Below are 21,133 nucleotides of genomic sequence, written 5' to 3' on the forward strand. Positions count from 1 at the left end.
CTTTTCTCCACTTTATTCACAAGGAGACTGAGGAACGAGGTCAGGAAACATGCCCAAGTTTAAGCTGCTGTTGAGACGGCGACAATGCTGAAGCCCCATCGCCTCCACCATCCTCCTCCTGTGGTCGGCGTTAGCAACATCACAGGTTGACGCGTGGACTGTTGGACTTAGAGGCCATGTAGAGATCACACCCTACCCTCCACCACAGGGGAGACAACGCAGATGCTCGGAGAGGTCCCCCAACTGGCCCAAGGTCAGATTGGCTCTTCATCACATCATGGCACGCTGAGTTGCTCCCAACTAATTCTGTAGCCAAGAGACGTGGCCTTTCATTGTAGGCCTGTGCTTTCCAATCACACGTCTTACCACCTGCCGCAGGGACTGACTCCCCAGAGTCCCGTAAGCTTAAATGCACCTCGGAGAATCTGGAAGCCTATGGCATTATTCACGTACGTACAGGGTGGGGAGAAGGAGCTTTGCGTTGTTTTGGATAAATCTTTCCTGGGCGCCTGGGTGGCTTAGTTGGTTTAGCATCTGAGTCTCGGTTTCAATGCAGGTCCTGATCTTGGGGTCGTTAAGACTCACACAGGACTCTGTGCTCACCACAGAGCTGCCTTAGGTCTCTCTCTTCCTCTCCCTCTGCCCATCCTCTCCCTCTCAAGTAATTAAATCTTAAAACACAAACAAACAAACAAAGCAAACAAACAAAAACCCCTTCCCCTGACAGTAGACCTGGGATGTTGGGCTGCAGTGAGTGTCATAAGGGCAACAGCGAACAAGTGACGGTCCAGGTTGTCCCAAAGTCACACTGCAGAGGTCCATGTAGGCATCTCTTAATTTTGCTTAAAAGGAGGAAGAGTCAGCGGTTTCCATATTCCTTACCTTTGCCTTACGTCTTTCTGGCTCCGAGCCAGGCTGACAGTTGTAACTTTTGAGCACGTGGTACGTGCTGAGCACTCCTGGGCTCACACGTTCCCTCATGTCCTTAGTCCTCCAAAATCCTAATGCCCTTACCCGTCCTGTTGCTAAGCCCATTTTACAGACGATGTAACTGAGGTTTAAGGAAATAAAGGAACCTGGCCAACATGGCCTTACCTGAATCCAAGTGATCTAGGTGCCAGGGGTCGGTGGCGGACGACATGGGGGAGAGGGTCAGTGGGGAGGCTCCGCAGTTGGACTCCACCAGCTCGCCCTGGATGTGCACGTGGGCGGAGGCGTTCGTCTGCCTCAAGGCCGCCTTGAGAGGCGCAATCTGGTTGAACTGGACCCTGGAGAGGCACCCAGTGAATCCCGGGGTGTTGTATTTGTGAATCTCTTGGTCGATCTTCCCTGTTTCTAAAAGATAAAAAAAGAGAGAGAATAAAAGTTTTCTCCCACTCTCTGCATTCCGGCTGTAACATAGTCTCGACTTCGAACGCCAACGTCCAACTCTCACTCCAGGTTTCAGTTTAAGATGTTCTATTCTCTCAGATGAAATATTAACTACTCGATAAGGCTGAGGGCTGGAGACTTGGCTGCAAACGAACCTCCGTGTTACTAGAGAACGTGTGGGATGAGGAGAATATGACTCTATTTGTTACAATAAAACGCACACTTACAAAGACCTTCCCAACACCCACGGTATTGTTGAAACCAACCACATTCACTGGCTTCTGATCCATCTTTCTCCTTCTCTTTTCCCTCTTACACATATTGAACAAGGGCCCCTCCTGGTAAATTACGGTTCCGTTTTGTACCTCATTCTCACTGTCTTCTTCAGAATTCTTTTTTTTTTTTTTTTTTTTAGATTTTATTTATTTATTTGACAGAGAAATCACAAGTAGGCAGAGAGGCAGGCAGAGAGAGAGGAGGAAGCAGGCTCCCCGCTGAGCGGAGAGCCCGATGCGGGGCTCGATCCCAGGACCCTGAGATCATGACCTGAGCCGAAGGCAGCAGCTTAACCCACTGAGCCACCCAGGCGCCCCCAGAATTCTTTATTAAAAAGAAAAATAAGAGAGAGAGATTCATAGCCTGTAACGACGCATTTCCCTTCTTCAGCAGCCAATCCCCACGCAAGCCTGAGGTTTGCAGAATCCCAGCTAGGATCTGCTGGATGTTCTGGAAGTCAGGAAACCGTCCCAACTCAATCACAAATACACCTGCGCATGGAAGAATCGCTGCCTACCCCCCCAGTCCGAGTGCGACGCTTCCTGAACTAACATTCAGATCCGGGTAGTCTGAAGAGAGGCATCGCTAATGCGCTGTTTCAATTAATAGAACCACCCACGGTCTTACGAGTTAGCTCAGTAAAAGCCGGTGTCTTTTTGGCCCTCTGTCCTGAGTTTTACAATCTGCAGCAGAAATGAACGTCGAGGGAGTCCTAGACCTTTCCGACGGGCGGCTCCTGCACCAGCAGCATCAGCATCGCCTGGGAACTTGTTAGGAATGTGGGGTGGGGGGTTTGGCAGTCTGTGCTTCCACAAGCCCTCCAGGTGACTCTGCGGCCTGCTAAGGCTTGCGAACCAGGGGCACAGGCACTGATCCTGCAGCAAATGGCCCTTCAGAGAAGAGCACGGCAACCGTGTTCTGGACGGGGGATGATGCCAATGACGACTGTCTTCTGACACGATGACTGTCTTTTAAAACCAAGGACAGGGCGCCTGGGTGGCTCAGCGGGTTAAGCCTCTGCCTTTGGCTAGGGTCATGGTCTCAGGGTCCTGGGATCAAGTCCTGCATCAGGCTCTCTGCTCAGCAGGGAGCCTGCTTCCCCGGCTCTCACTGCCTGCCTCTCTGCCTACTTGTGATCTCCGTCTGTCAAATGGATAAATAAAATCTTAAGAAAACAAACAAATAAACACCAAGGACAAGAGGAACCTGGGTGACTCAGTCAGTTAAGCATCTGCCTTCAGCTCATTTCATAACCCCAGGGTCTGGGAATGAGTCCTGTGTTGGGCTCCCTGCTCAGCAGGGAGTCTGCTTCTCCCTCTCACTCTGCCTCTCCCCCAACTTGGGCTCTTTCTCTCTCTATCGCTCTCTCTAATGAATAAATAAAATCTTTAAAAAAGTGCCAAAGACAAGGATGTGAGATATTTACCCTTCCACTTGAACTGTGAAAAACAGAAACTTTGGGAAAGAAAAATAAAATTTGAAATCCAAGCAGATGATGTTTCTTACTGGGGAAAGAACTCAGGTGAAGTATTCTATAAAAAATGATCCCCATTAAGGAAAGAATAAATAATAAAGAATATATAATAAAGAATAAATCAGTAGAGAAGGGAGCTTTCAGGCCTTGGGGGCAGAAGTGGATGTGTTAATTATTCATCATAGTAAAGAATCAGTTCAGTGACTGACCTGTACTAGCCCGATGTGAATTTTGGCAAACAAAAGAGATGGGCAGCAGGGAATGGTAATGCTGGGGATTCCAACGGGGCTTACTCAGCCAAGTACAGAAAGAAATTTTAATTAAACATTCTCCATAGTTTTCTCCCTTAGTAAATTTCAGTCTGTGACCTTGAGCTAGAGCATGGTCCAATTAGGAAGGGGACGCAGAATGCACTTGTGACTGCACAAAACATCCCACAGTCACAATGTCTCCTTGATGGCCAGGAAGAGGCTCTGGTCCCACTGACTCCTCGAGGGCTGTTCTCTTCCCCCTCCCCTCCCTCCTCAATAATGGCTGGATTACGGAATGAATGAATTCACTGATTCACTGAAGGAATGCATACACGTCAGTGATTCGTTCTTTGTCTCCTGGTCTCTTATTGGAATTCCTTGTTCTTGGTTCACCAACTTGCCTTCCATGCAAAGAGTTGGTACAGTTGGTTTCTGTCCCCTCCTTCCGGTGATCTGCCTTCCTTTGAAACACCTCAGGGTGCTCTGTCCCCAGAGACTCAGGGTGAACTCTTCGTTGCTAGGGAGGGAAGGGAGACCTCAGCTCCTGGCTTTCCCAAGCTCCTATCTGGCTCACATCTGTGGTCAAGGAACTAAAACAAGCAGCTTCTTGGGGTCAGGGGACTGGGAACAACCTCAGCTCTATCTATTGCTTCTCGTGCATAAATGGAGAATTCTTTTTAGCCTGTCCAGCTTTGGAGTAGGGCTCATGAAGAATTTTGGGGCTGGGAGCTACTGCCATCTGGTGGGACTTCAGCTCAGCTCAGTTCACTACAATTCAATCAATTCAATTCAATTCAATTCAATTCAATTCAATTCAATTCAATTCAATGCATGTACTCACTGCCTGGCGGCAGTAGCAGGAAGATGGAGACAAATCCAGAAATTTACCGGAAGTAGCTCACAGTCTAGCTGGGGAAACAAGCTTGCAAACAACCAAGTACAAATGCTGTACAATGGCAACAGTTAACGTTTACTGAACCTTTAAAACTAGAGGCTTTATACAAATTAGACATTTAGTACCCAGAACAACCCTACGGGAAAGGGAGCATTATTATCCCTATGGAATGTATGGGGAAACTGGGGCTTATGGTTTCCACTCCTTGGCTAGTGAGGCTGGCCTGACTGGTGCCAGGGCCCCTGGAGCACTGTGATTTTTCCAAGTGGAGACAAACCATGTATTCAGCGAGATGATCAAAGTCTATGGTAAGGGCGCCTGGGTGGCTCAGTGGGTTAAGCCGCTGCCTTTGGCTCAGGACATGATCTCAGGGTCCTGGGATTGAGTCCTGCATCGGGCTCTCTGCTCAGCAGGGAGCCTGCTTCCCTTCCTCTCTCTCTGACTACTTGTGATCTCTCTCTGTCAAATAAATAAATAAAATCTTTTTTTTTTTTTTTTTTTTTTTTTTAAAGTCTACGGTAAACCTGGAGAGCAAGTTTGTGGGGTTCTGGAGAGCAGCTTAGGAGATAGAGGTGGTTTTTTGTTCTGTTTTGTTTGGTGGTAAGGACACTTTTAACATAAAATCTACCCTCCTAACACAATGATTAAGCATGTGATACAAGATTGCTAATTCAAGGCACAGGGCTGTGTAGCAAATCTCTAATACTCCACTGGCCTAAGTGAAAACTGTGTCCTCTGACCAACATCCCGCAGCCCTGGCAGCTGTGGTTCTACTCTCTGCTTCTGTGAGTTCGACTAGTTTCCATTCCTGATGTAAGTGGGACCATGTATTTCTTCCACATCTGGCTCATTACGTTCGGCATCATGTCCTCCAAGTTCATCCAGGCTGCAGCACGTGGCAGGAGTCCCTTCTTCTGAAGAGTGATTCTCCATCGTGCGGATAGACGTTCAGCTTGTTTGCAAGTTTCTGCGGTCGTGCATCATGCTGCGATGAACACGGAGTGCACATCTCTCTTCGAGATCCCGATTTCAGCCCTTTCGGGTCTATACACATCTGGGAATGAGACTGAATCACACGGTCTAATTTTAATTTTGGGGGTGGGGGGAATTTTCCACATGGTGTTCCATAGTGGCTGGACCCGTCTCCATTCCCATCAACTTCTCTGCCTCTTCATCAATACTTAGGTCGTGTAGAACTAGGTCTTGAGAGTAAAAGGAAAGAGAACCCCAGGTTGAGTCTTCTATGAGGTCAGTTATGTTCTGGGCCTGGTGGGAGTCTGATGGGGTCAGAGCTCAGGGTCAGATTGGGAAGAGCCTTGAATGCCACGTTAAGATGTTTGTATTTAAGGAGGAAACTCAAAGATATTGCGGCTTCAGAGGACTGTGATGGGAAGTGTTAGAAAGATAATTCTAGTGGCAGCATAGCACCTGCTCTGTGCAAGTGGTCACCCGAGCTCCCCCCATCCGACCCTCCACCCCCGCCGGCCCCTGCAATCTCCCTGAGCTAACACAGGCACACGGCTTTCTGACCTTTACGTAGGGCAAGCTTCCCTATCACATGTGGAACATGAACAGTTTCAAAGCCAGAGCTATCTGAGGGTTCCCCGTTTAACGTGGGGTCCCCGTTTCTTAAAGACATGTCCTTTTCTGAATGTCCTCCTCTGAGATCACAGACGCAAGGCAGATGGCTTAGAGGTGGGCTCCAGGAAGGGGATTCAGATGGTGGGAAGGAGCAGGGGTCCGCAGGCGCAGGCCCGAGGGGGCTGTGAGCACTGCTGGACATGTCAGCTGGGTGGCCGGGGCTGGAGGCTGGACGGCAAGCAGCAGTCCTGGGGGTGAACTTCTGGTGCTTTTCCCTCTTCAGGGCGCCTACACTCTGCTCATTCTCTTCTTCGGCTTCCTCCTTCCTGTGTTTTCTCTCTGTTGGGGAAAATCCCCAGTGTTTCAACTGTTGTTGTTTTCTTAAAAGGCGATGGATCACAGAAACAAGAGTTCTGATGCCCAGGAGAGTGGGACAACATTTCCACATCCAGGTGGTGCTCCAAATCTAGTTGATGTTGGCTGAGACCCACTCCCTGGGCGGGGTGGAGACCACAGTCTGAGCCGGGGGATCACAGCAGGAAGAGCTGCTCTCTGGGCGAGGTACTGTGTTTAGTACGTGCCGTATGTCCAGAAGCCTCCCAACCACCACTGGAACGAGCCAGGACTATCCCCACTTCACAGATGAGAAAGCTGAGGCATAGAGACATTAAGGCTTTGCTAATAAATGGTAACTTAAGGTTTCATGGAAAAAAGCAGAGAAATCAAGTGTTTTATTCTCAATGTCTGTCTCAAAAAGCAGACTGTATTATGTTGTTTTTATGTTCACTTGGATTTTGGCATTTCCAGTCAGGAACTCTATAGAAATGTCACAGTGAGGTTAAAAAAAATTTTAAATGGCTATTACAGACTGCCTCCCCCCTTTTTAAACAACTTTATTTATTTATTTGAGAGAGAAGCAGAGAGAGCACAAGCAGGGGGAGGGGCAGAGGGAGAAGGAAAAGCAGCTTCCCACTGAGCAGGACCTGGGGCTGGATCCCAGGACCCTGAGATCATGACCTGAGCCGAAGGCAGAGGCTTAACCACCTGAGCCACCCAGCTGCCCCTAGAGACTGCTTTAAGACCATGTGTCATTAATGACTCAGCCAGTAATAAAGTTTTAAAAGATGCCATGAACTGACGTCCCGGCGTTGCCAGCCTCAGTGAAAGCACCAGCAAGTTCTGCCGATGCCCGTCTGGACATCCGTCCCTCGTAGGGACATCCGCCCACGATAGTAACGCTCTTGCTTTAGTGTGTTGGAGTTCATTCCAGGTAAACTGTGTTAATCTGTAAAATTAACTGAATGGCTTTTGGACTGAAATAAAATATTACAGCACAACTTACTGTAAGAAACTAATTTCTGCTTAGAGACGTCTTGGCTGAGATGTCACGCGGGGGAGACCTGCTCGAAGAATGCCGGTTTTAGAAATGCAGTACAGTCGCTTCTGAAATTAAATTCTAAGCTGTCCTTAGTACACTAATACCTCACCTTCACAATGATGTGGGTCACAGCAAATCGCCCACTTAAAATAGGATACAATTCCAGGTGCGACCTTACAATGAAATGTGAAGGGTGATACTTTTCAGGAGGCTGTGAGTACCTCTGCAGGGCATTAGCCAGCTTTCTGGCTCCGGCTTTTTGCCGCTGAATACCAACTGCCTGGCAGGAGTGCTGTGAGATGGGAGAGGAGAAAAGGCACTGCACAAGCCACCCCTGGCCGCCCCCCCCACCAGCCCCCTGATCACATATCCTTGCTGGGGCCCGTGCACATGCGTGAGCACCGCTGGAATCCAGAAGCCCTCAGCAGAGATTTCTCATTTACCTTAGAGACTATTTAAGCTCATCGGGATATTCTTCTTGGGCCACCCATGGGATCCATCCATCAGCTGATTTTTGGTTTTGTTTTGTACGTCTTAGAAATTCCTATCAAGATTCTGGCGGGGGGGTGTGATATGAGATATCGCTATAAACTTCAATTCTTTACTGTCTATGAAAGAGAGCCGAAAGATCTTAGAATGTCCGTGGGACCCAATTTAAAACTTGTGACAAGGCTCTCTTGGGTACCTGTCACCATGTTAGGGGCCGGGGAGTCGCCTTTTAAGAATCTGTGGGACGGACAGAAATGGCAGAGCCGGGTTCCAGGCCCCAGGCTCACCTGTCCTCTGCAGAGACTCCGCTGTGCCGCACCATGGAGGGGCAGCCACCCCTCCGGTCCCCGCCTCTGCTCCCCGGGGACTATTCCTACTGGTGGCATGGGGGGTGCCCCTAGGTCGTTCTCAGACTGGACATTAGAGAACATGTGATCACGGGGAGAGGAAGTTTTCTTCTCCTTCTCTTTTAATCCTTCACAAAGAAGGTATCAGGTTGGCTCAGTTTGGGACTGGACTGTCTTGCTTACTACCCTGACGCTTGCCAGTTTCGCTTTTTAACAGCCGACCTCAGACCTGATCGCTCCAGCAGACAACAGCACCGACTTTCCCACTATTCCCGTGTTGTGTGTTTTTACCACTCGCGTATCGCTACAGCAGGTAATACCGGTATTTCATTTTATGGTTGTATTGCAAGATTTCCTTATAACATGCTCTCCTTTGAACATAAATTTATTTACGTGAAAACGGTGAGTCCATTTCAAGAACAACATTAAGTCTAGGCATCTGGATGGCTCAGTCAGTTAAGCGTCTGCCTTTGGCTCAGGTCATGATCTGGGGTCTTAGGACTGAGTCCTGTACGGGGCTCCTTGCTCAGCAGGGAGCCTGCTTCTCCCTCTCCTGCTCCCCCTGCTTATGCTCGCTCTCTTTCTCTCATTTCCCCGGAAATGGGAAAAAATGTAAACAGAAAAGGCAAAAAAATGGTACCGTTGGCTCTCCAATTACTGCTCTTTGGAGAATATGGCTATGGAGAGACTTGGTGCCCCTCTGCACCCCTCAATTTTTGGCCTTATCACCTCTGTTCTACTCGCATGAAGTCTAGTCTCTTCCACTGTCCGTGCTTAGTTCCTGTGATTATCCACACTTCAGGACGTCAGAGATCCCCAGTCTCTCAACAAGTGAGCTCCAGATGGCTTCCCCCCAATTCTGCCCAGAGCGCAAACCACGTGGCCCAGCTGTGCTCGTTCCCTTCCAGATGGGCCGGAAACCTGAATTTGTGCCTCCACTAGATTTTCAGTTTCCTTGAGAGCGGGACTGAATGTTACTTATCTTTCTGTTCCTCCCGATGTCAGAGCCTCTGCCCAAAGGAGTCAGCCAGGGATTACAGGCGTGACTCGAACCGTGACCACATGCCAGACAGTCTGTCGCCCACACTTGGGTTGGTGGGATAGGAACCAACACCAGAGAGACGGAGGCAGAGCAAAGTTCACTGTGGGCCAAAGTTTATCAGCTTCAGTAGGTGTAGAATGTGGATTTGAGCGGAAGGAAAAGTAGCAAATCTAGATCTAATACAGCTTTATATTTTTATATACATTTTATATTTACATACACATTTTAAAATATTTATATATAAAGGTCTTTATATAGACTTTAAAATATTTATATATGTGTTTATTTCTAGTACGATCACCTGGAAATCCATCCCACTGAAAATGCACTCGTCTTTGAAAATAAAATCGTCTTGCTGTTACCACACCAGTTGTTTACTGAATGTTGAACAGTCATTACCATTCGAACCCTCCACCAGCCTCAAGGATGAAGTAGTGGTTACATGGGACCTAAAGGAACAAATTGGCCGTGATTCACTGCCTGCATGAAGTTTTAAATAATTCTTGGACGATCAGACTGCAATAAGACTGGGGAGAAGTCTGAAGGCTACATGCTGGGAACCACGACCAGGGTGTGGCTGGGCGGGCGGCCATCCTACACTGCGACTCTCAAGGTTAGGGCTGAGCATCTGGGTCTCAACTAACAGCACAGCTGAATGCAGGTTAATTATGTTGGATACAATTGTCCCATTCGGTAACAGTCAGATGGACGGGAGCCTGAACAGGTCAGTGGGATAGATTAACGAGAAATAACCACAACCAAAAGAAATTCAAAAAAGATGGGCGAGAAAGGCAACAAGAAAGCCAAGAGCATTCAGCTGAAAAAGCAACACAAAGCCACATACACCCCATTCTCCGTTTTAACACGATCACATGATCAACATTAGGCAGGGCGCTGAAATGCAGGCATCCAAGTTCAGCATCAGCCCTCTGTTCTCGGGGGCTCAATTTTTTGATCAGTGACGTTTTCCTGACCAGTTGCCTTTCAAAAGGGGCACAGCGAGAATTAAATCCATGGACATAACTGATGTATAGAATTATGTACTATGACATTTTATGAATCCCCGAGCGAAAGACACTAATGAAATTCCATTGTATTTATTGTATGCTTTTCTCTCTTCCAGAGGAAGGCAGGACTAAAATCCGCAGGTGTAATTCAAATAGCTCTTGACCTGTGACACGCGCTAACTCAGTTATGAAGAGGCCATAACTGAGGGGAGGAGCAGCCTCTTCTCTTACATTGCAAATCTCTTTCTAAGGATTAGTAAAACAAGATTGAATTTTCTCCCCTAGCAATAATAATAAAAGGAAATGTCCTAACATGAAGACGTTAGCTTACGTTATTTTGCAAAACGATTAAGTGTTACGTTTTTTTCCTTTTTTTTAAAGATTGTATTTAGTTATTTGACAGAGAAAGATCACAAGTAGGCAGAGAGAGAGGAGGAAGCAGGCTCCCTGCTGAGCAGAGAGCCCGATGCGGGGCTCGATCCCAGGACCCTGAGATCATGACCAGAGCCGAAGGCAGAAGCTTTAACCCACTGAGCCACCCAGGTGCCCCAAGTGTTACGTTTTTATTTGTAGAAACTTATTACAGTCCCTGAACCTTGGGGGAATGTATATATAGGTTGGATTTGTCATTCCCTACCTTAAAATCTAGTCTGGGAACGAACTTGCTGGGTAGGATGACGCAGTGTGATCATGGAACAAAGGGAAGACCGGACCCCTGAGCTGTTTCCAAAAACACCTGACATTTGGCACCATGCAGAACACGCACGTCAGAAAGATAAATTTTCCACCTTCTCCTGAATGTTTCAAGTTGTCAGACATGAGGTAGAAAGCCTGGTGCCCCCTTCCTGCAGCCTGGGGTGCCCTGCTGCACAGCGTGATTTTCCAGGTCTAAAAATAACAGGTTTTGCTGACAGTAACAAGACCTTTCAGAAAACTGGATGTTCCTGTCAGTCAAACCACGCTGGGTGCTGTGGTTGACTTCGCTAGAAAGGCAGGTCTGATTTTACCTCTCACAATCTTAGTAAATATCAGCTAAGTGTCCTAGCTCTTTGCCACTAGAGAACAGTACACGAATGCATTTCCCACAAGTTGGAAGTGAACAGACCTGCCTCTTACTCACTGGGTTTTACTCCACGTTTGCTTTTGCATTTTAACTTGTTGGCAGCAGAAACAGAATCCTATGTACGAAATTACCAAACTGACAAATAATTTCTTCTGTGTGCACTCTGCCTCTGCTAAAACTTTTTTTTTGGGGGGGGAGGGTTTGGAAAGCCCTATCACACTGTAGCCAAAACCATAAGGAGAGTGAGTTTTAGCTTTTGAGTTTTTCCTTAATGCCTCTCTAAACCACTGCAGAGTGTTCCAGCCAACTAGGTCGGGGTCCTGTGAGGCTAACTCCCTGGGGGGCAGGAGGACGGAGAGCAAGGGGAAAAGGAGGGAACTGACTTCCTCTGCCACAAACAACAGAAGCAGAGGCTAGGAAAAGCGTGTTAGCGAATTTTTGTATTTCCAGATTAGGTCAAATAGAATGATTCAGTAAAATATTCCTTTGTTCTCCCTTGTATTGTAATTTCTTCCCCAGGGGGCGTCTAAAGCTGTCTTACCCAAGAGAGGAAAAATCCTTTGAGGGCTAAGATTGTGTGAAAGCCTGACCATTAAAGCGTTAGAAAATGGTCACGGAGGTAGGGGTTGAAGGCGATGGTTTTCCCAGGGCGATCAGACCTGTCACACACACAGAGAGAAAGAGGAGAGCTTTTGCCGGAAAATGTACTGAGGTGAAGGGGGGGGGGGGGGGGGGGGGGGGCGGGGGGGGGGGGGGGGAGCTCTCCCTCCACTGCCTCTCCAGGTCACATAATTAACATAGGAAAGAATTCACATCTGGGGACTCTGACAGATGAGATGACCTTCAGATGACAAACCCGGGGCTCGGGGGGGGGGGGGGGGGCTCAGTCCCTTGACCATCTGACTCTTGGTTTTAGCTCAGGTCATGATCTTGGGGGTCCTGGTATCGAGCCCTGCTCTGAGTTCTACGCTAGGCAGAGAGTCTGCTTGGGACATTCTCTCTTTTCCTCTCCTTCCCCGTCTGCCCCTGTCCCTGCTTATGCGTGCGCACGCTCTCTCAAATAAATTAATAAACAAAATCTTAAAAAAAAACAAAAAAGGGAAGACCAAGCCCAGTGGATGCGTGGAGGCTGAGCCAGAAACTGGGGTAGATTCTCACAGGAGGCCGGATGTGTGACTGTACCCGCCCTGGAGTGGAGTCCACGTGTGGACCCAGAGGCCTGTGGACACAGCAGCATGCTTCTTCCCCGAACACCTTCTTTCTCTGCTGTGTCTCTGAAACCAATGTCTTTATTTCTAGATTGGAGTAACGGCCTACTAGGTTGGAGGAACTCTGACAAAGGCTACCTATCTTGTAGCAAAGCATTTTATCGTCTCCCATGACATTTTCATGGTCAAGACGGGTATGTATGGGTTCAGGAAAGTAAGGGTATTTTGAAGGTAGATTTATAACAAGATGAACTGTGGGGAGGGAGTTGATCAATGGGTAGAGATTGGCTTCAGAGGAGAATTCTCATGGTATGATTCTAAGCTGACATTGTATTAATTTATCGAGATAAGGATATCAGTGGCCCATTGATGAGTCATATGGCATTTAGGGGAAAGGGTGATCATGCGTGAGATCACAGGGTCATGAGCCGAAGGGGCTCTGAGAGGCTGAAATGATAGCCTGGCTCTAACCAGAAAAGTACAGCAGACACAAATATCCAATTACTGGAGTTGGAAATAACACCCCCCATCACTTTCATTATAAAGTTGTAGGGGATACGCCCAATGGAAGGGCGCACCTTCTTCCTCCCCTGTCCCGCCCAGCCCACACTGGACCAGGATATTTTAATTACAAGCGACTTGGGGGTTAAGAGTGAGCTGTGGGTGAGTCAAAGAAAGGATGAAGTCTAGATGCTAATCCAGAAGGTGGTTTCTGAGACCGTTTCCTCTAGCGGTCGGAACAAGCCCAGACAGGTGCTCGGTTCAGGACACTGTGAACGAGGCAGCAACAAATGGCGTGTACAGCAGCCGACCACCGCTCTGCAAACTACACGTCCTACCCCAGCCTCACCCAGGCCGCTGTCCCTGAAGATCTCCCCTCTTGGGAATTGCTAATCACTCCCAATGGGCCTGGTCGGAGCTATTCAAAATAGAGAAGATGCTGAGAGTCAAAGGAATCTGTCTCTCATTTACCTAAATCAAGTGAGTTCTCTGACTCAGACAGGTTTCGAGGTCGCTTGATTTTTCGTTTTCCTTTCAACAAAGGACAAGGGACGCTTTCCACTATGTTTGCTTGCGGGCCTTCCTTTCCAGCTCTGACTGTTAGCCAAATGCTTATTTTCCCAGCGGGGCGCATTCGCCAGGCCTGTAATTATCTCCACTCTTGTAGCTGCCCCGACGACGAAGACGACGCGTCGAGCACTTCTGTCTCCGCTCAGAAGGTGCAAATTAGAAGGGCTGCGGCACCTTGAAGAAAATGCATTTTCTCAGCCCTGGTAGTCATGTTCTCTTGCTCTCGTGCTGTGGGCTTTGTTTCGGAGAGGAGGAGGGCTTAAAATATTTTATTGGGCAACGGCATTAATCTCTCTTCTCTGCTAAAATAGGTTATCATGAATTGAGCCACCCTGGAAAAGGAATTTGCGTGGAGAAGATTTTTTTGTTCTAAACTAACTCTTTTGTCATAAACACATTTCAGTATTTCTGACCTCGGATCTGTCTAGAACGCTGACACACCAGAGACCTAATAGCAGGGCCACGCGATGGCTCTCATGACGCCTCAGCCCTTTGGCCTCCAAGGCCTTCCTTTATTTATTCCTTTATTTAAATAAATTAAAAAAAAAGCCAGGGGCACTTGAGTGTCACCGTTGGTTAAGTGTCCGACTCTTGGTTTCAGCTCAGGCCGTGATCACAGGGTCATGGGATCGAACCCTGTGCTGGGATTTGTGCTCAGTGTGGAGTCTGCTTGGGATTCTCTCTCTCTCTCAAATAAATAAATCTTAAAAAAAAAGAAAAAAGTCAAACGTGATATTTAAGGACTTTGTTGGTTTAAGATGAATATATTAGTATATTAAAACATTTTCTTCTACCTCAAAGTTAATTTTTTTTCTTCTCTTTCTTTCTTTTTTTCTTTTTCTTTTCATTTCTTGAAAGAAATGAAAACACTTTCAGGGGTCTCTAAAAGCACACTTTGTGGGAAGTGTGGCTACTGGCCCTAACGGACGTGTGGACTGAAGAACACATCTGAGGACTCTTCAGATGGCTTGGGGCTCAACGGGGAACAGTTGTATCATGCTAGGGAGAGAGCTATCAGATAACCCTGGGTTCTTCATTTTTGAATAAGGATCTGAGGTCACCTTTTTTTTGGTCATTTGCCTCTGTTTCTAAAGTTGGAGTAAAAAAAATGCTACCCCAGAACACAGCTGCCTTTCGGCTGGGGCAGCCATAAATCACAAACCACTTGATGTTCTCTCCCTCCTCAAAGTCATCTTTATCTTCTCCAGTATTTTAAAATCTGTGAACCATTCTGATATCAAAGTTATCTTCTTCAAAAGATGACATTTCTTTAGCTATGATGCTATCTACCATTTGCACAATTCTTTGTCAGTGTTGGTGTTGGGCAAGAGTCCATGGGAAATGTGTGCTCTTTATAGCAAGGTTATACAGATCCCCTTTCTCGTGGAGACTCCACTCATTCACTCATTCATTCCTACCAGGATTTACTGAGTAACTACTGTATGCTAGGTAGTGGGAATTCAGACTGAAAAAGAGAGGGTTTCAACCTTCAAGGACTGTACTTTAATCTCATATACTATTGTATTTTCTGGCAACATGAGGGAAAGTAATAGTACTTGTTGCATGACTTAATGACCAGTAAGTGAAAGATGAAAGAGCTCCTTCGACAGGGTGAGTTCAAAACCAGTTTAGCAATAAACAAAACATCACTCTGTTCCTCAGGGAAAACCTGGTGCTCTGAAATGTAATTTCACTAAGAAAATTAAAGCCGGGAAAGGGATAGATTGCGTGTGAGGGAGATATTATTTTGAACAAGACAATCCGGGAAGGCCACTGCTGAGATGACATTCGAGCTCTGAAGGAATGTGAGGGAAGTCATGCTCCATGTACGAGGGAAGAGACTTCCAGGCCGAAGGAACAGTAACTACAAAGGGCCTGAGGAAACACAGGTACGTGTGGCCTGGCTTCCCCTTAAAGGCTGAAATTCAGGGCTGGAGTGGGATGGATCCCACTTGCCCAGGTGTAGACCGGGCGGGTGACTTTCAAGTTTCCTGCTAGCAGCTTTGTATCTGATGTGGCGTGTGAGCACTAAGGCTTCCTCTGGGTGGGACAGCCTCTCTCGTCTGTTGCATGACGCTGAGGCCGCTCTGTGGCCCCACAGCCTGGATACAGCCGAGGTGTTGGACAGATGGTGGCTGACAGAGGCCTGGGACTGGGCATGGGCACTTTAAGACTGGAGGGAAATGGCGGACCACGACCTTGAGTAACCCCAAGCATGACGTCCCCCACACCTCAACGCCTGAGCAGATGTCAGTGCAATGATCAGACCACACCAGCCCGCAGAGCAATGACCTGGAAGGACCCTGTTGTGGGTTGAGGTGTGCCCACCCCACCCACGAAAGAAAGATATGCTGAAGTCCAACCCTTGGCACCTGTGAATGTGACCTTATTTGGAAATAGGGTCTTTGCAGATGTCCTGAAGTTCAGAGGAGGTCACATTTGATTGGGTGGTGAGGATGGCCCTTAACCAAGGACTGGTGTCCTTACAAGAAGAGTAGAGACACCGACACACTCAGGGAGAAGGTCACATGAAGACAGAGGCAGAGACGGAAGTCCTGCAGCCACAAACCAAGGGCCACCAAGGACTGCCAGCGACTGCCAGAAGCCAGAAGCCAGATTCTCTCTCTCTGAGTTCCCAGAACAGAAGCAACCCTGTTGACCCCTTGATTTCAGACTTCTGGTCTCCAGAACCAGGAGATAACACATGTCTTTCTTTCTTTCTTCTTCTTCTTTTTTTTTTTTTTAGGCCACACAGTTTATGGTGTCTTGTCACAGCAGTGACAGGAACTCAGGCCCCTTGCAATGAGGCTGGGGGGAGATAAGAAGCATCTGCCCCGATAGGAGAGTTAACCTAAAAGAAACATTCTAATATGAGATACTTTGTTAACCTTCAGTGCAAGCTGAACTCTGCCCAGCCCCAGAACACAGGATGGGGAGCCTCAGACCCCATGGGGCCAGCTGTGGAAAATGAAAACAATGCGTCTTTTTGCTCATCTGAACTTACTAGTTCATACACTTTTAGCTCTTGACAAACTAATGAAAATAACACTTTCTCCATGAAATTGGCGACAGAGGAAGGAATCATTCTGGGCTTTTCCGGGGTCACTTCTATAAGTTGGGGCTCCCACTCTGTCATGTCCAGTGTGGCACCAAAACACTTTGACTCAGAATCTGAAGTGTTCATGTCTTCTGGGTTAAGAGGACATGGAGAAGTTGATCCAATAACTAGACAGGCCTGCTGCTGTATCTCCTGTTCCTGGGCATCTCCCTTCCTGACCTCAAGGACGTGGCCTCTGGGCTGTGGGTGGGGCTGGGCTGCGTCTCTCACCTGCTGGTGTGGAGAAGCCCCCTTTCCTCCTTCCAACTGCTCTCTTTGTCCCAAGGATTGGTGGCCTCTGAGTACCTTCTCCTCCCAACTTTTCTCTATACCTTCTGAAGAATTTGCAGACGCAGAACAGTGAATTTGAGTGGGAGACAATGACCTTGGTGTGCATGAGGTTTGGCATCTGTGTGTTTAAGTCAGAGCGGCCAGCTGTTCTCACTACGCGTAGTTCAGCTCATCCTCGTGTCTCAGGGTCAGCATGGGTCTCCTTCCTCCTCGGTCTGGCCAGCCCACAGCTGCTAGAAAACCGCAGGACTTGCTGCTTCTATAAAGCAGTCCGAAGGGTTCTTTTTAATTAATTAATTAATTAATTAGGGAGAGAGTGTGACTGAGGGTAAGGTAGAGGGGGAGGGGCAGAGGCAGAGAAACTCAAACAGACTCCACGCCGAGTGTGGAGCCTGATGCAGCGCTTGATCTCACAACCCTGAGATCGTGACCTGAGCCAAAACCAAGAGTCAGATGCTCAACCGACTGAGCCACCCAGACACCAAAGGAGTCCTAAGGGCTTTTCTAGAAACTACCGAAACACACATCACTGTTTCTAAAGATTCCTTTGCTAAGACATTTTATTTATTTATTTATTTATTTAAGATTTTATTTATTTATCTGACAGAGAGATCACAAGTAGGCAGAGAGGCAGGCAGAGAGAGAGAGGAGGAAGCAGGCTCCCTGCTGAGCAGAGAGCCCGATGCGGGGCTCGATCCCAGGACCCAGAGATCATGACCTGAGCCAAGGCAGCAGCTTAACTCACTGAGCCACCCAGGCGCCCTGCTAAGACATTTTATTGTATTTTTCACATTTAGAGGAAAGTCCTCAGTTAAGGATCAACTACAAGTCACCACAAATAACGATGAATCTAAAGATAGTACAGCTGTACCCAAGTCTCCTAAACATTTAAGATCAACAACTGAGCAGATTTCCTGTGTGTCTCGCGGCGGTGAGACGCATTATCTCTGCAGGCAGTTTAGAGTGGGATTCTAGAACTCTCCTCTCTTTACCTTGCTCCTTGTTAAATTCATGTGGCAAAAAAGACAATGTGAAATCCCAGGAAATATCGCTGGAAATTGAATACATCAAACCTGTCTTCACGAATGAGTTTACCGGAGAGCCTTCCAGGAGAAAAGACAGACTCCCCTCAAAGGAAACCATAGGAAGGTTACTTATACTTAAGTGTTCCCTCTGTCCAGTAGTTCACCTGCCCAGACGTGTAATTTCTGGATCTGGACAAAGACCCACCAGTGAGTGACACACAGACAAAGAAGCAAGTCACTCTTGATATAAGAGCAGAATGTCCAGATCCTCCATCCAAAGACAAAAATGCTTTCTCCAAATTCTACAGAATGTGCATCTGAATTGAAAAATGTCCTTATTTATATTTAAGCGTGGAGGCTTTGCCCCCTTGTGTTAGGTTCTCTAGAAGAGCTCCTATTTTCCTCCTCCTTATCCATCAGTGGCTGGACTGGAAACGGTACCAGTCATGGCTGACGTCTTGAACACATATCCTCACACCGGGCCCTGCCCCGTGCTGAAGCATTTACATGCTTCAATTCTTGCAGCACCTCCGTAAAAATAGATGATTATTTTGCTTCTCCTTCTGCAGTGGAATCAGGCCTCCAGCAGTGACAAATCTTAACCCTTCGGTTACTCTCATCTCCACAACTGCTCACCAATGCATTCCTGGTCATGTGCTGGGAAGAAGACCATCCAGAAACCAACAAAACCTACCAAGGAGGTTAATTCTATCTCCAGAGAGTTCAACAGAAGGACAGAGCCCCTCACTGCGGTTTCTACAGGTGCTGCCTCTCTCCCCCGGGGGCACCCCGTACGTACAGGAGACTCCTCAGGCTCCTGGGGGCCGAGGGACAGGTGGGCCACACCCCTTCACTCAAGAGTCCTGCCTTCTCATGCAGTCTCCAAACTGTCAAACATCTCCCTTCTCTCCCATTTCCATTTAAGCCTGCCTCCCTTCGTGTCTGAGTCCTCGAGGCAGTTTTGCTTCCCCGCCACACCCCGATTTCATACTCATGCATCCACAACTCAGAGGGGATCCTTTCATTCCTCTTCAATGGCTGCCTTAATGGAAAGAACTTGCTCCTCAAAACAATCAACGAGCCCATCCACCCTCTGACGCCACCTCCACGTCTGGTTGTCCACTCGCGACCCCCACCGACCCAGGAGTCCAAAGACCTTGAACTCCCTCCAGAATGAGACATGTACCTCCCTTCTGGCCTCCTCCGAAGAGTTGGGAGGAACCAGGTTGTTAATTTATGTGATGACAGGTTTTTCTCCCCCACTAGAGTGGAAGCTTCTCTCAAGGAAGGTACATGTCTTCTTGTCTGGTGCCTTCTTGACATGCTTGAGTGCCTAGAACCTGGGCTCCACAGATCATGAGTGAATGAGAGATCTTCCTCCGATGCATTCAACTTCCTTCTTGTCTGATACTTGTTTTGCATTTTCTGCAAACAGCAGGATGATGACAATAAAGCAAATATTTTGATCCACCTGCATACACTTGACCGTAATTCCTACATACGCATACAAATGTTCAGTTGGAATCAGGACTAGTGACTAAACCTTCCTCGATAAAAGGCCCTGTGCTGGGTACCGGCTGGCAGAGAGAATCAGACAACCCACAGTCGCAGGCGGGGACCTCACCCTCAAGAGTTAAGAAGGCCCAGGCAAAAACAAGATAAAGGATAAGATAAGAAGATAAAAGACTAAAGATAAGGAAGAGAGGGGGAGACGGAAGGAGCTGGGGCAGAGAGGACCCGCGGCAGCCTGCTGGAAGGGACGGTGGAAATGAGGCCCGAGCCAGGCGCAGTTTGAAGAGGGAAGGAGGAGGCGGGGAGAGAGGCGGGCACACGGGCAAGAAGGGAGCCCACGGGCACGGCTCGAACTCAAAGTGCCGCAAACCGGAAGTCTCCTCTGGTGGCTGTTGGGCGGGGCCTCAAGTTTCAGATCAGTTTCTCCCCCATTTGAAGACTTGTTGTTTTTAATCTAAAATTGAAGAGCGTGGGAAACACTTCAGCCTCCGCTCACCTTGGCACTGGTGGGTGGGAAGGAGGAGACCGTCACGGCGGCGCTACCTGGCAGCTGGCGAGGCTCTGACCACCAGGTGGTCACTCAGGAGAGGCTTCATTCACCAGCGAACGTGCTCCTGAAACCCTGCTTCTCACCTGCTGTAATTTGCCAAATAGGAAAGTGGATCCATGCCAGGAAATTTTTTAAAAAATGGTGAAGTTACTATGAGAAAGCACAGGCTTGTGTGATGGGCGGTCACCACGGGAGGGTCTGCGTGTTCACCTCTTGGATCTTGGAGAAGCCGGAGCTCAGTCCGGACGCACCGGGCACTCAGGAGCCGGTGCTTTCCATGTGGATGCTTCATTCTGATGATGAAAGCCCGAGGAATGATAACTATCTGTGTGTCTGTGGGCTGAAGAAAGCCGATCGCTCCCAGCGCAGCGACATTTTTATGATACAATTCTCTTCACTTGCCATCCTTTATGGATCGTTTTACAAGAGTGAGCGGAAAGGTCGTGTGCGAAGCATGGTTTAAAAAAAGTGCACGGTGAAGGGAATCAGCGCTGTGTTTTAGATAGGAAAATTTAAAAAGTTCAAGTTGTGAATGCTAATAAAACGCAAATGTCAGGGTACCTCTAGGTGCATGTAACCACAAATGCACAATCATCCTTTCGAGGTGGAATAGTAGTGGTGGAGATCAGTACCTCTCATCCGTAGAGGAGGAAACCAAGACTTGGTTCTGCGACGGGACTCATCGCCCAGCAAGGGATGGCTGAAGCAGCGCTATTGACCCTCGATCTGGGTTCCTGGACACCTAAGTTCCCATAGTTACAAAGATGGGTGTTCGCTGGGACAGTGGGCACTGCACGGGGTGTGGCTCTCCTGGTGGCAAAGACTGTTTTTGGCTGATTTCTGATCCCCTCTAGGTCTACAGTACATCACTTTGTTTCCAAATTATGTAAAATTTTTCTGGAGGAAAAGCGATATGACCCCAGATGAATCGATGTTGATTCATGGCACAGGGGAACGCCCAAGGGATTCCCAGTGCTTGAGCTGGAGTATTTGCTGTCAGCGTTCACACGCGGGAACTGTTCTGCTCATTTCATGTTCTACCTCTCAGACTCAGAGTCCCTGGAATACTGGAGCTGACTGATAACACGGAGATCGATAACCGGCGTTTTTCCCAGTACAGGAAAAATCCTGGGTTGGGATCCTATGACATCCCAGGCATTAAGGTTAACTTGGCAAACTGTTAACGTTAGAATAGAAGGGAGAAA

At 48.0% G+C, this 21,133-nt stretch overlaps 1 protein-coding gene across 1 annotated transcript in view; it reads right to left on the minus strand.

Annotated features, from left to right (window-relative positions):
* CNTNAP2 (contactin associated protein 2) overlaps window positions 1–21,133 on the minus strand; it is a 1,946,973-nt gene that overhangs the window by 30,193 nt on the left and 1,895,647 nt on the right. Inside the window, exon 22 of the mRNA XM_059396202.1 lies at window positions 1,096–1,335. Coding sequence (XP_059252185.1) covers window positions 1,096–1,335 — 240 coding nt within the window. The remainder of the gene's footprint in view (window positions 1–1,095; window positions 1,336–21,133) is intronic.

This window comes from Mustela nigripes, chromosome 4 (assembly GCF_022355385.1).
Source record: "Mustela nigripes isolate SB6536 chromosome 4, MUSNIG.SB6536, whole genome shotgun sequence".
In the NCBI taxonomy this organism is placed as follows: Eukaryota; Metazoa; Chordata; class Mammalia; order Carnivora; family Mustelidae; genus Mustela; species Mustela nigripes.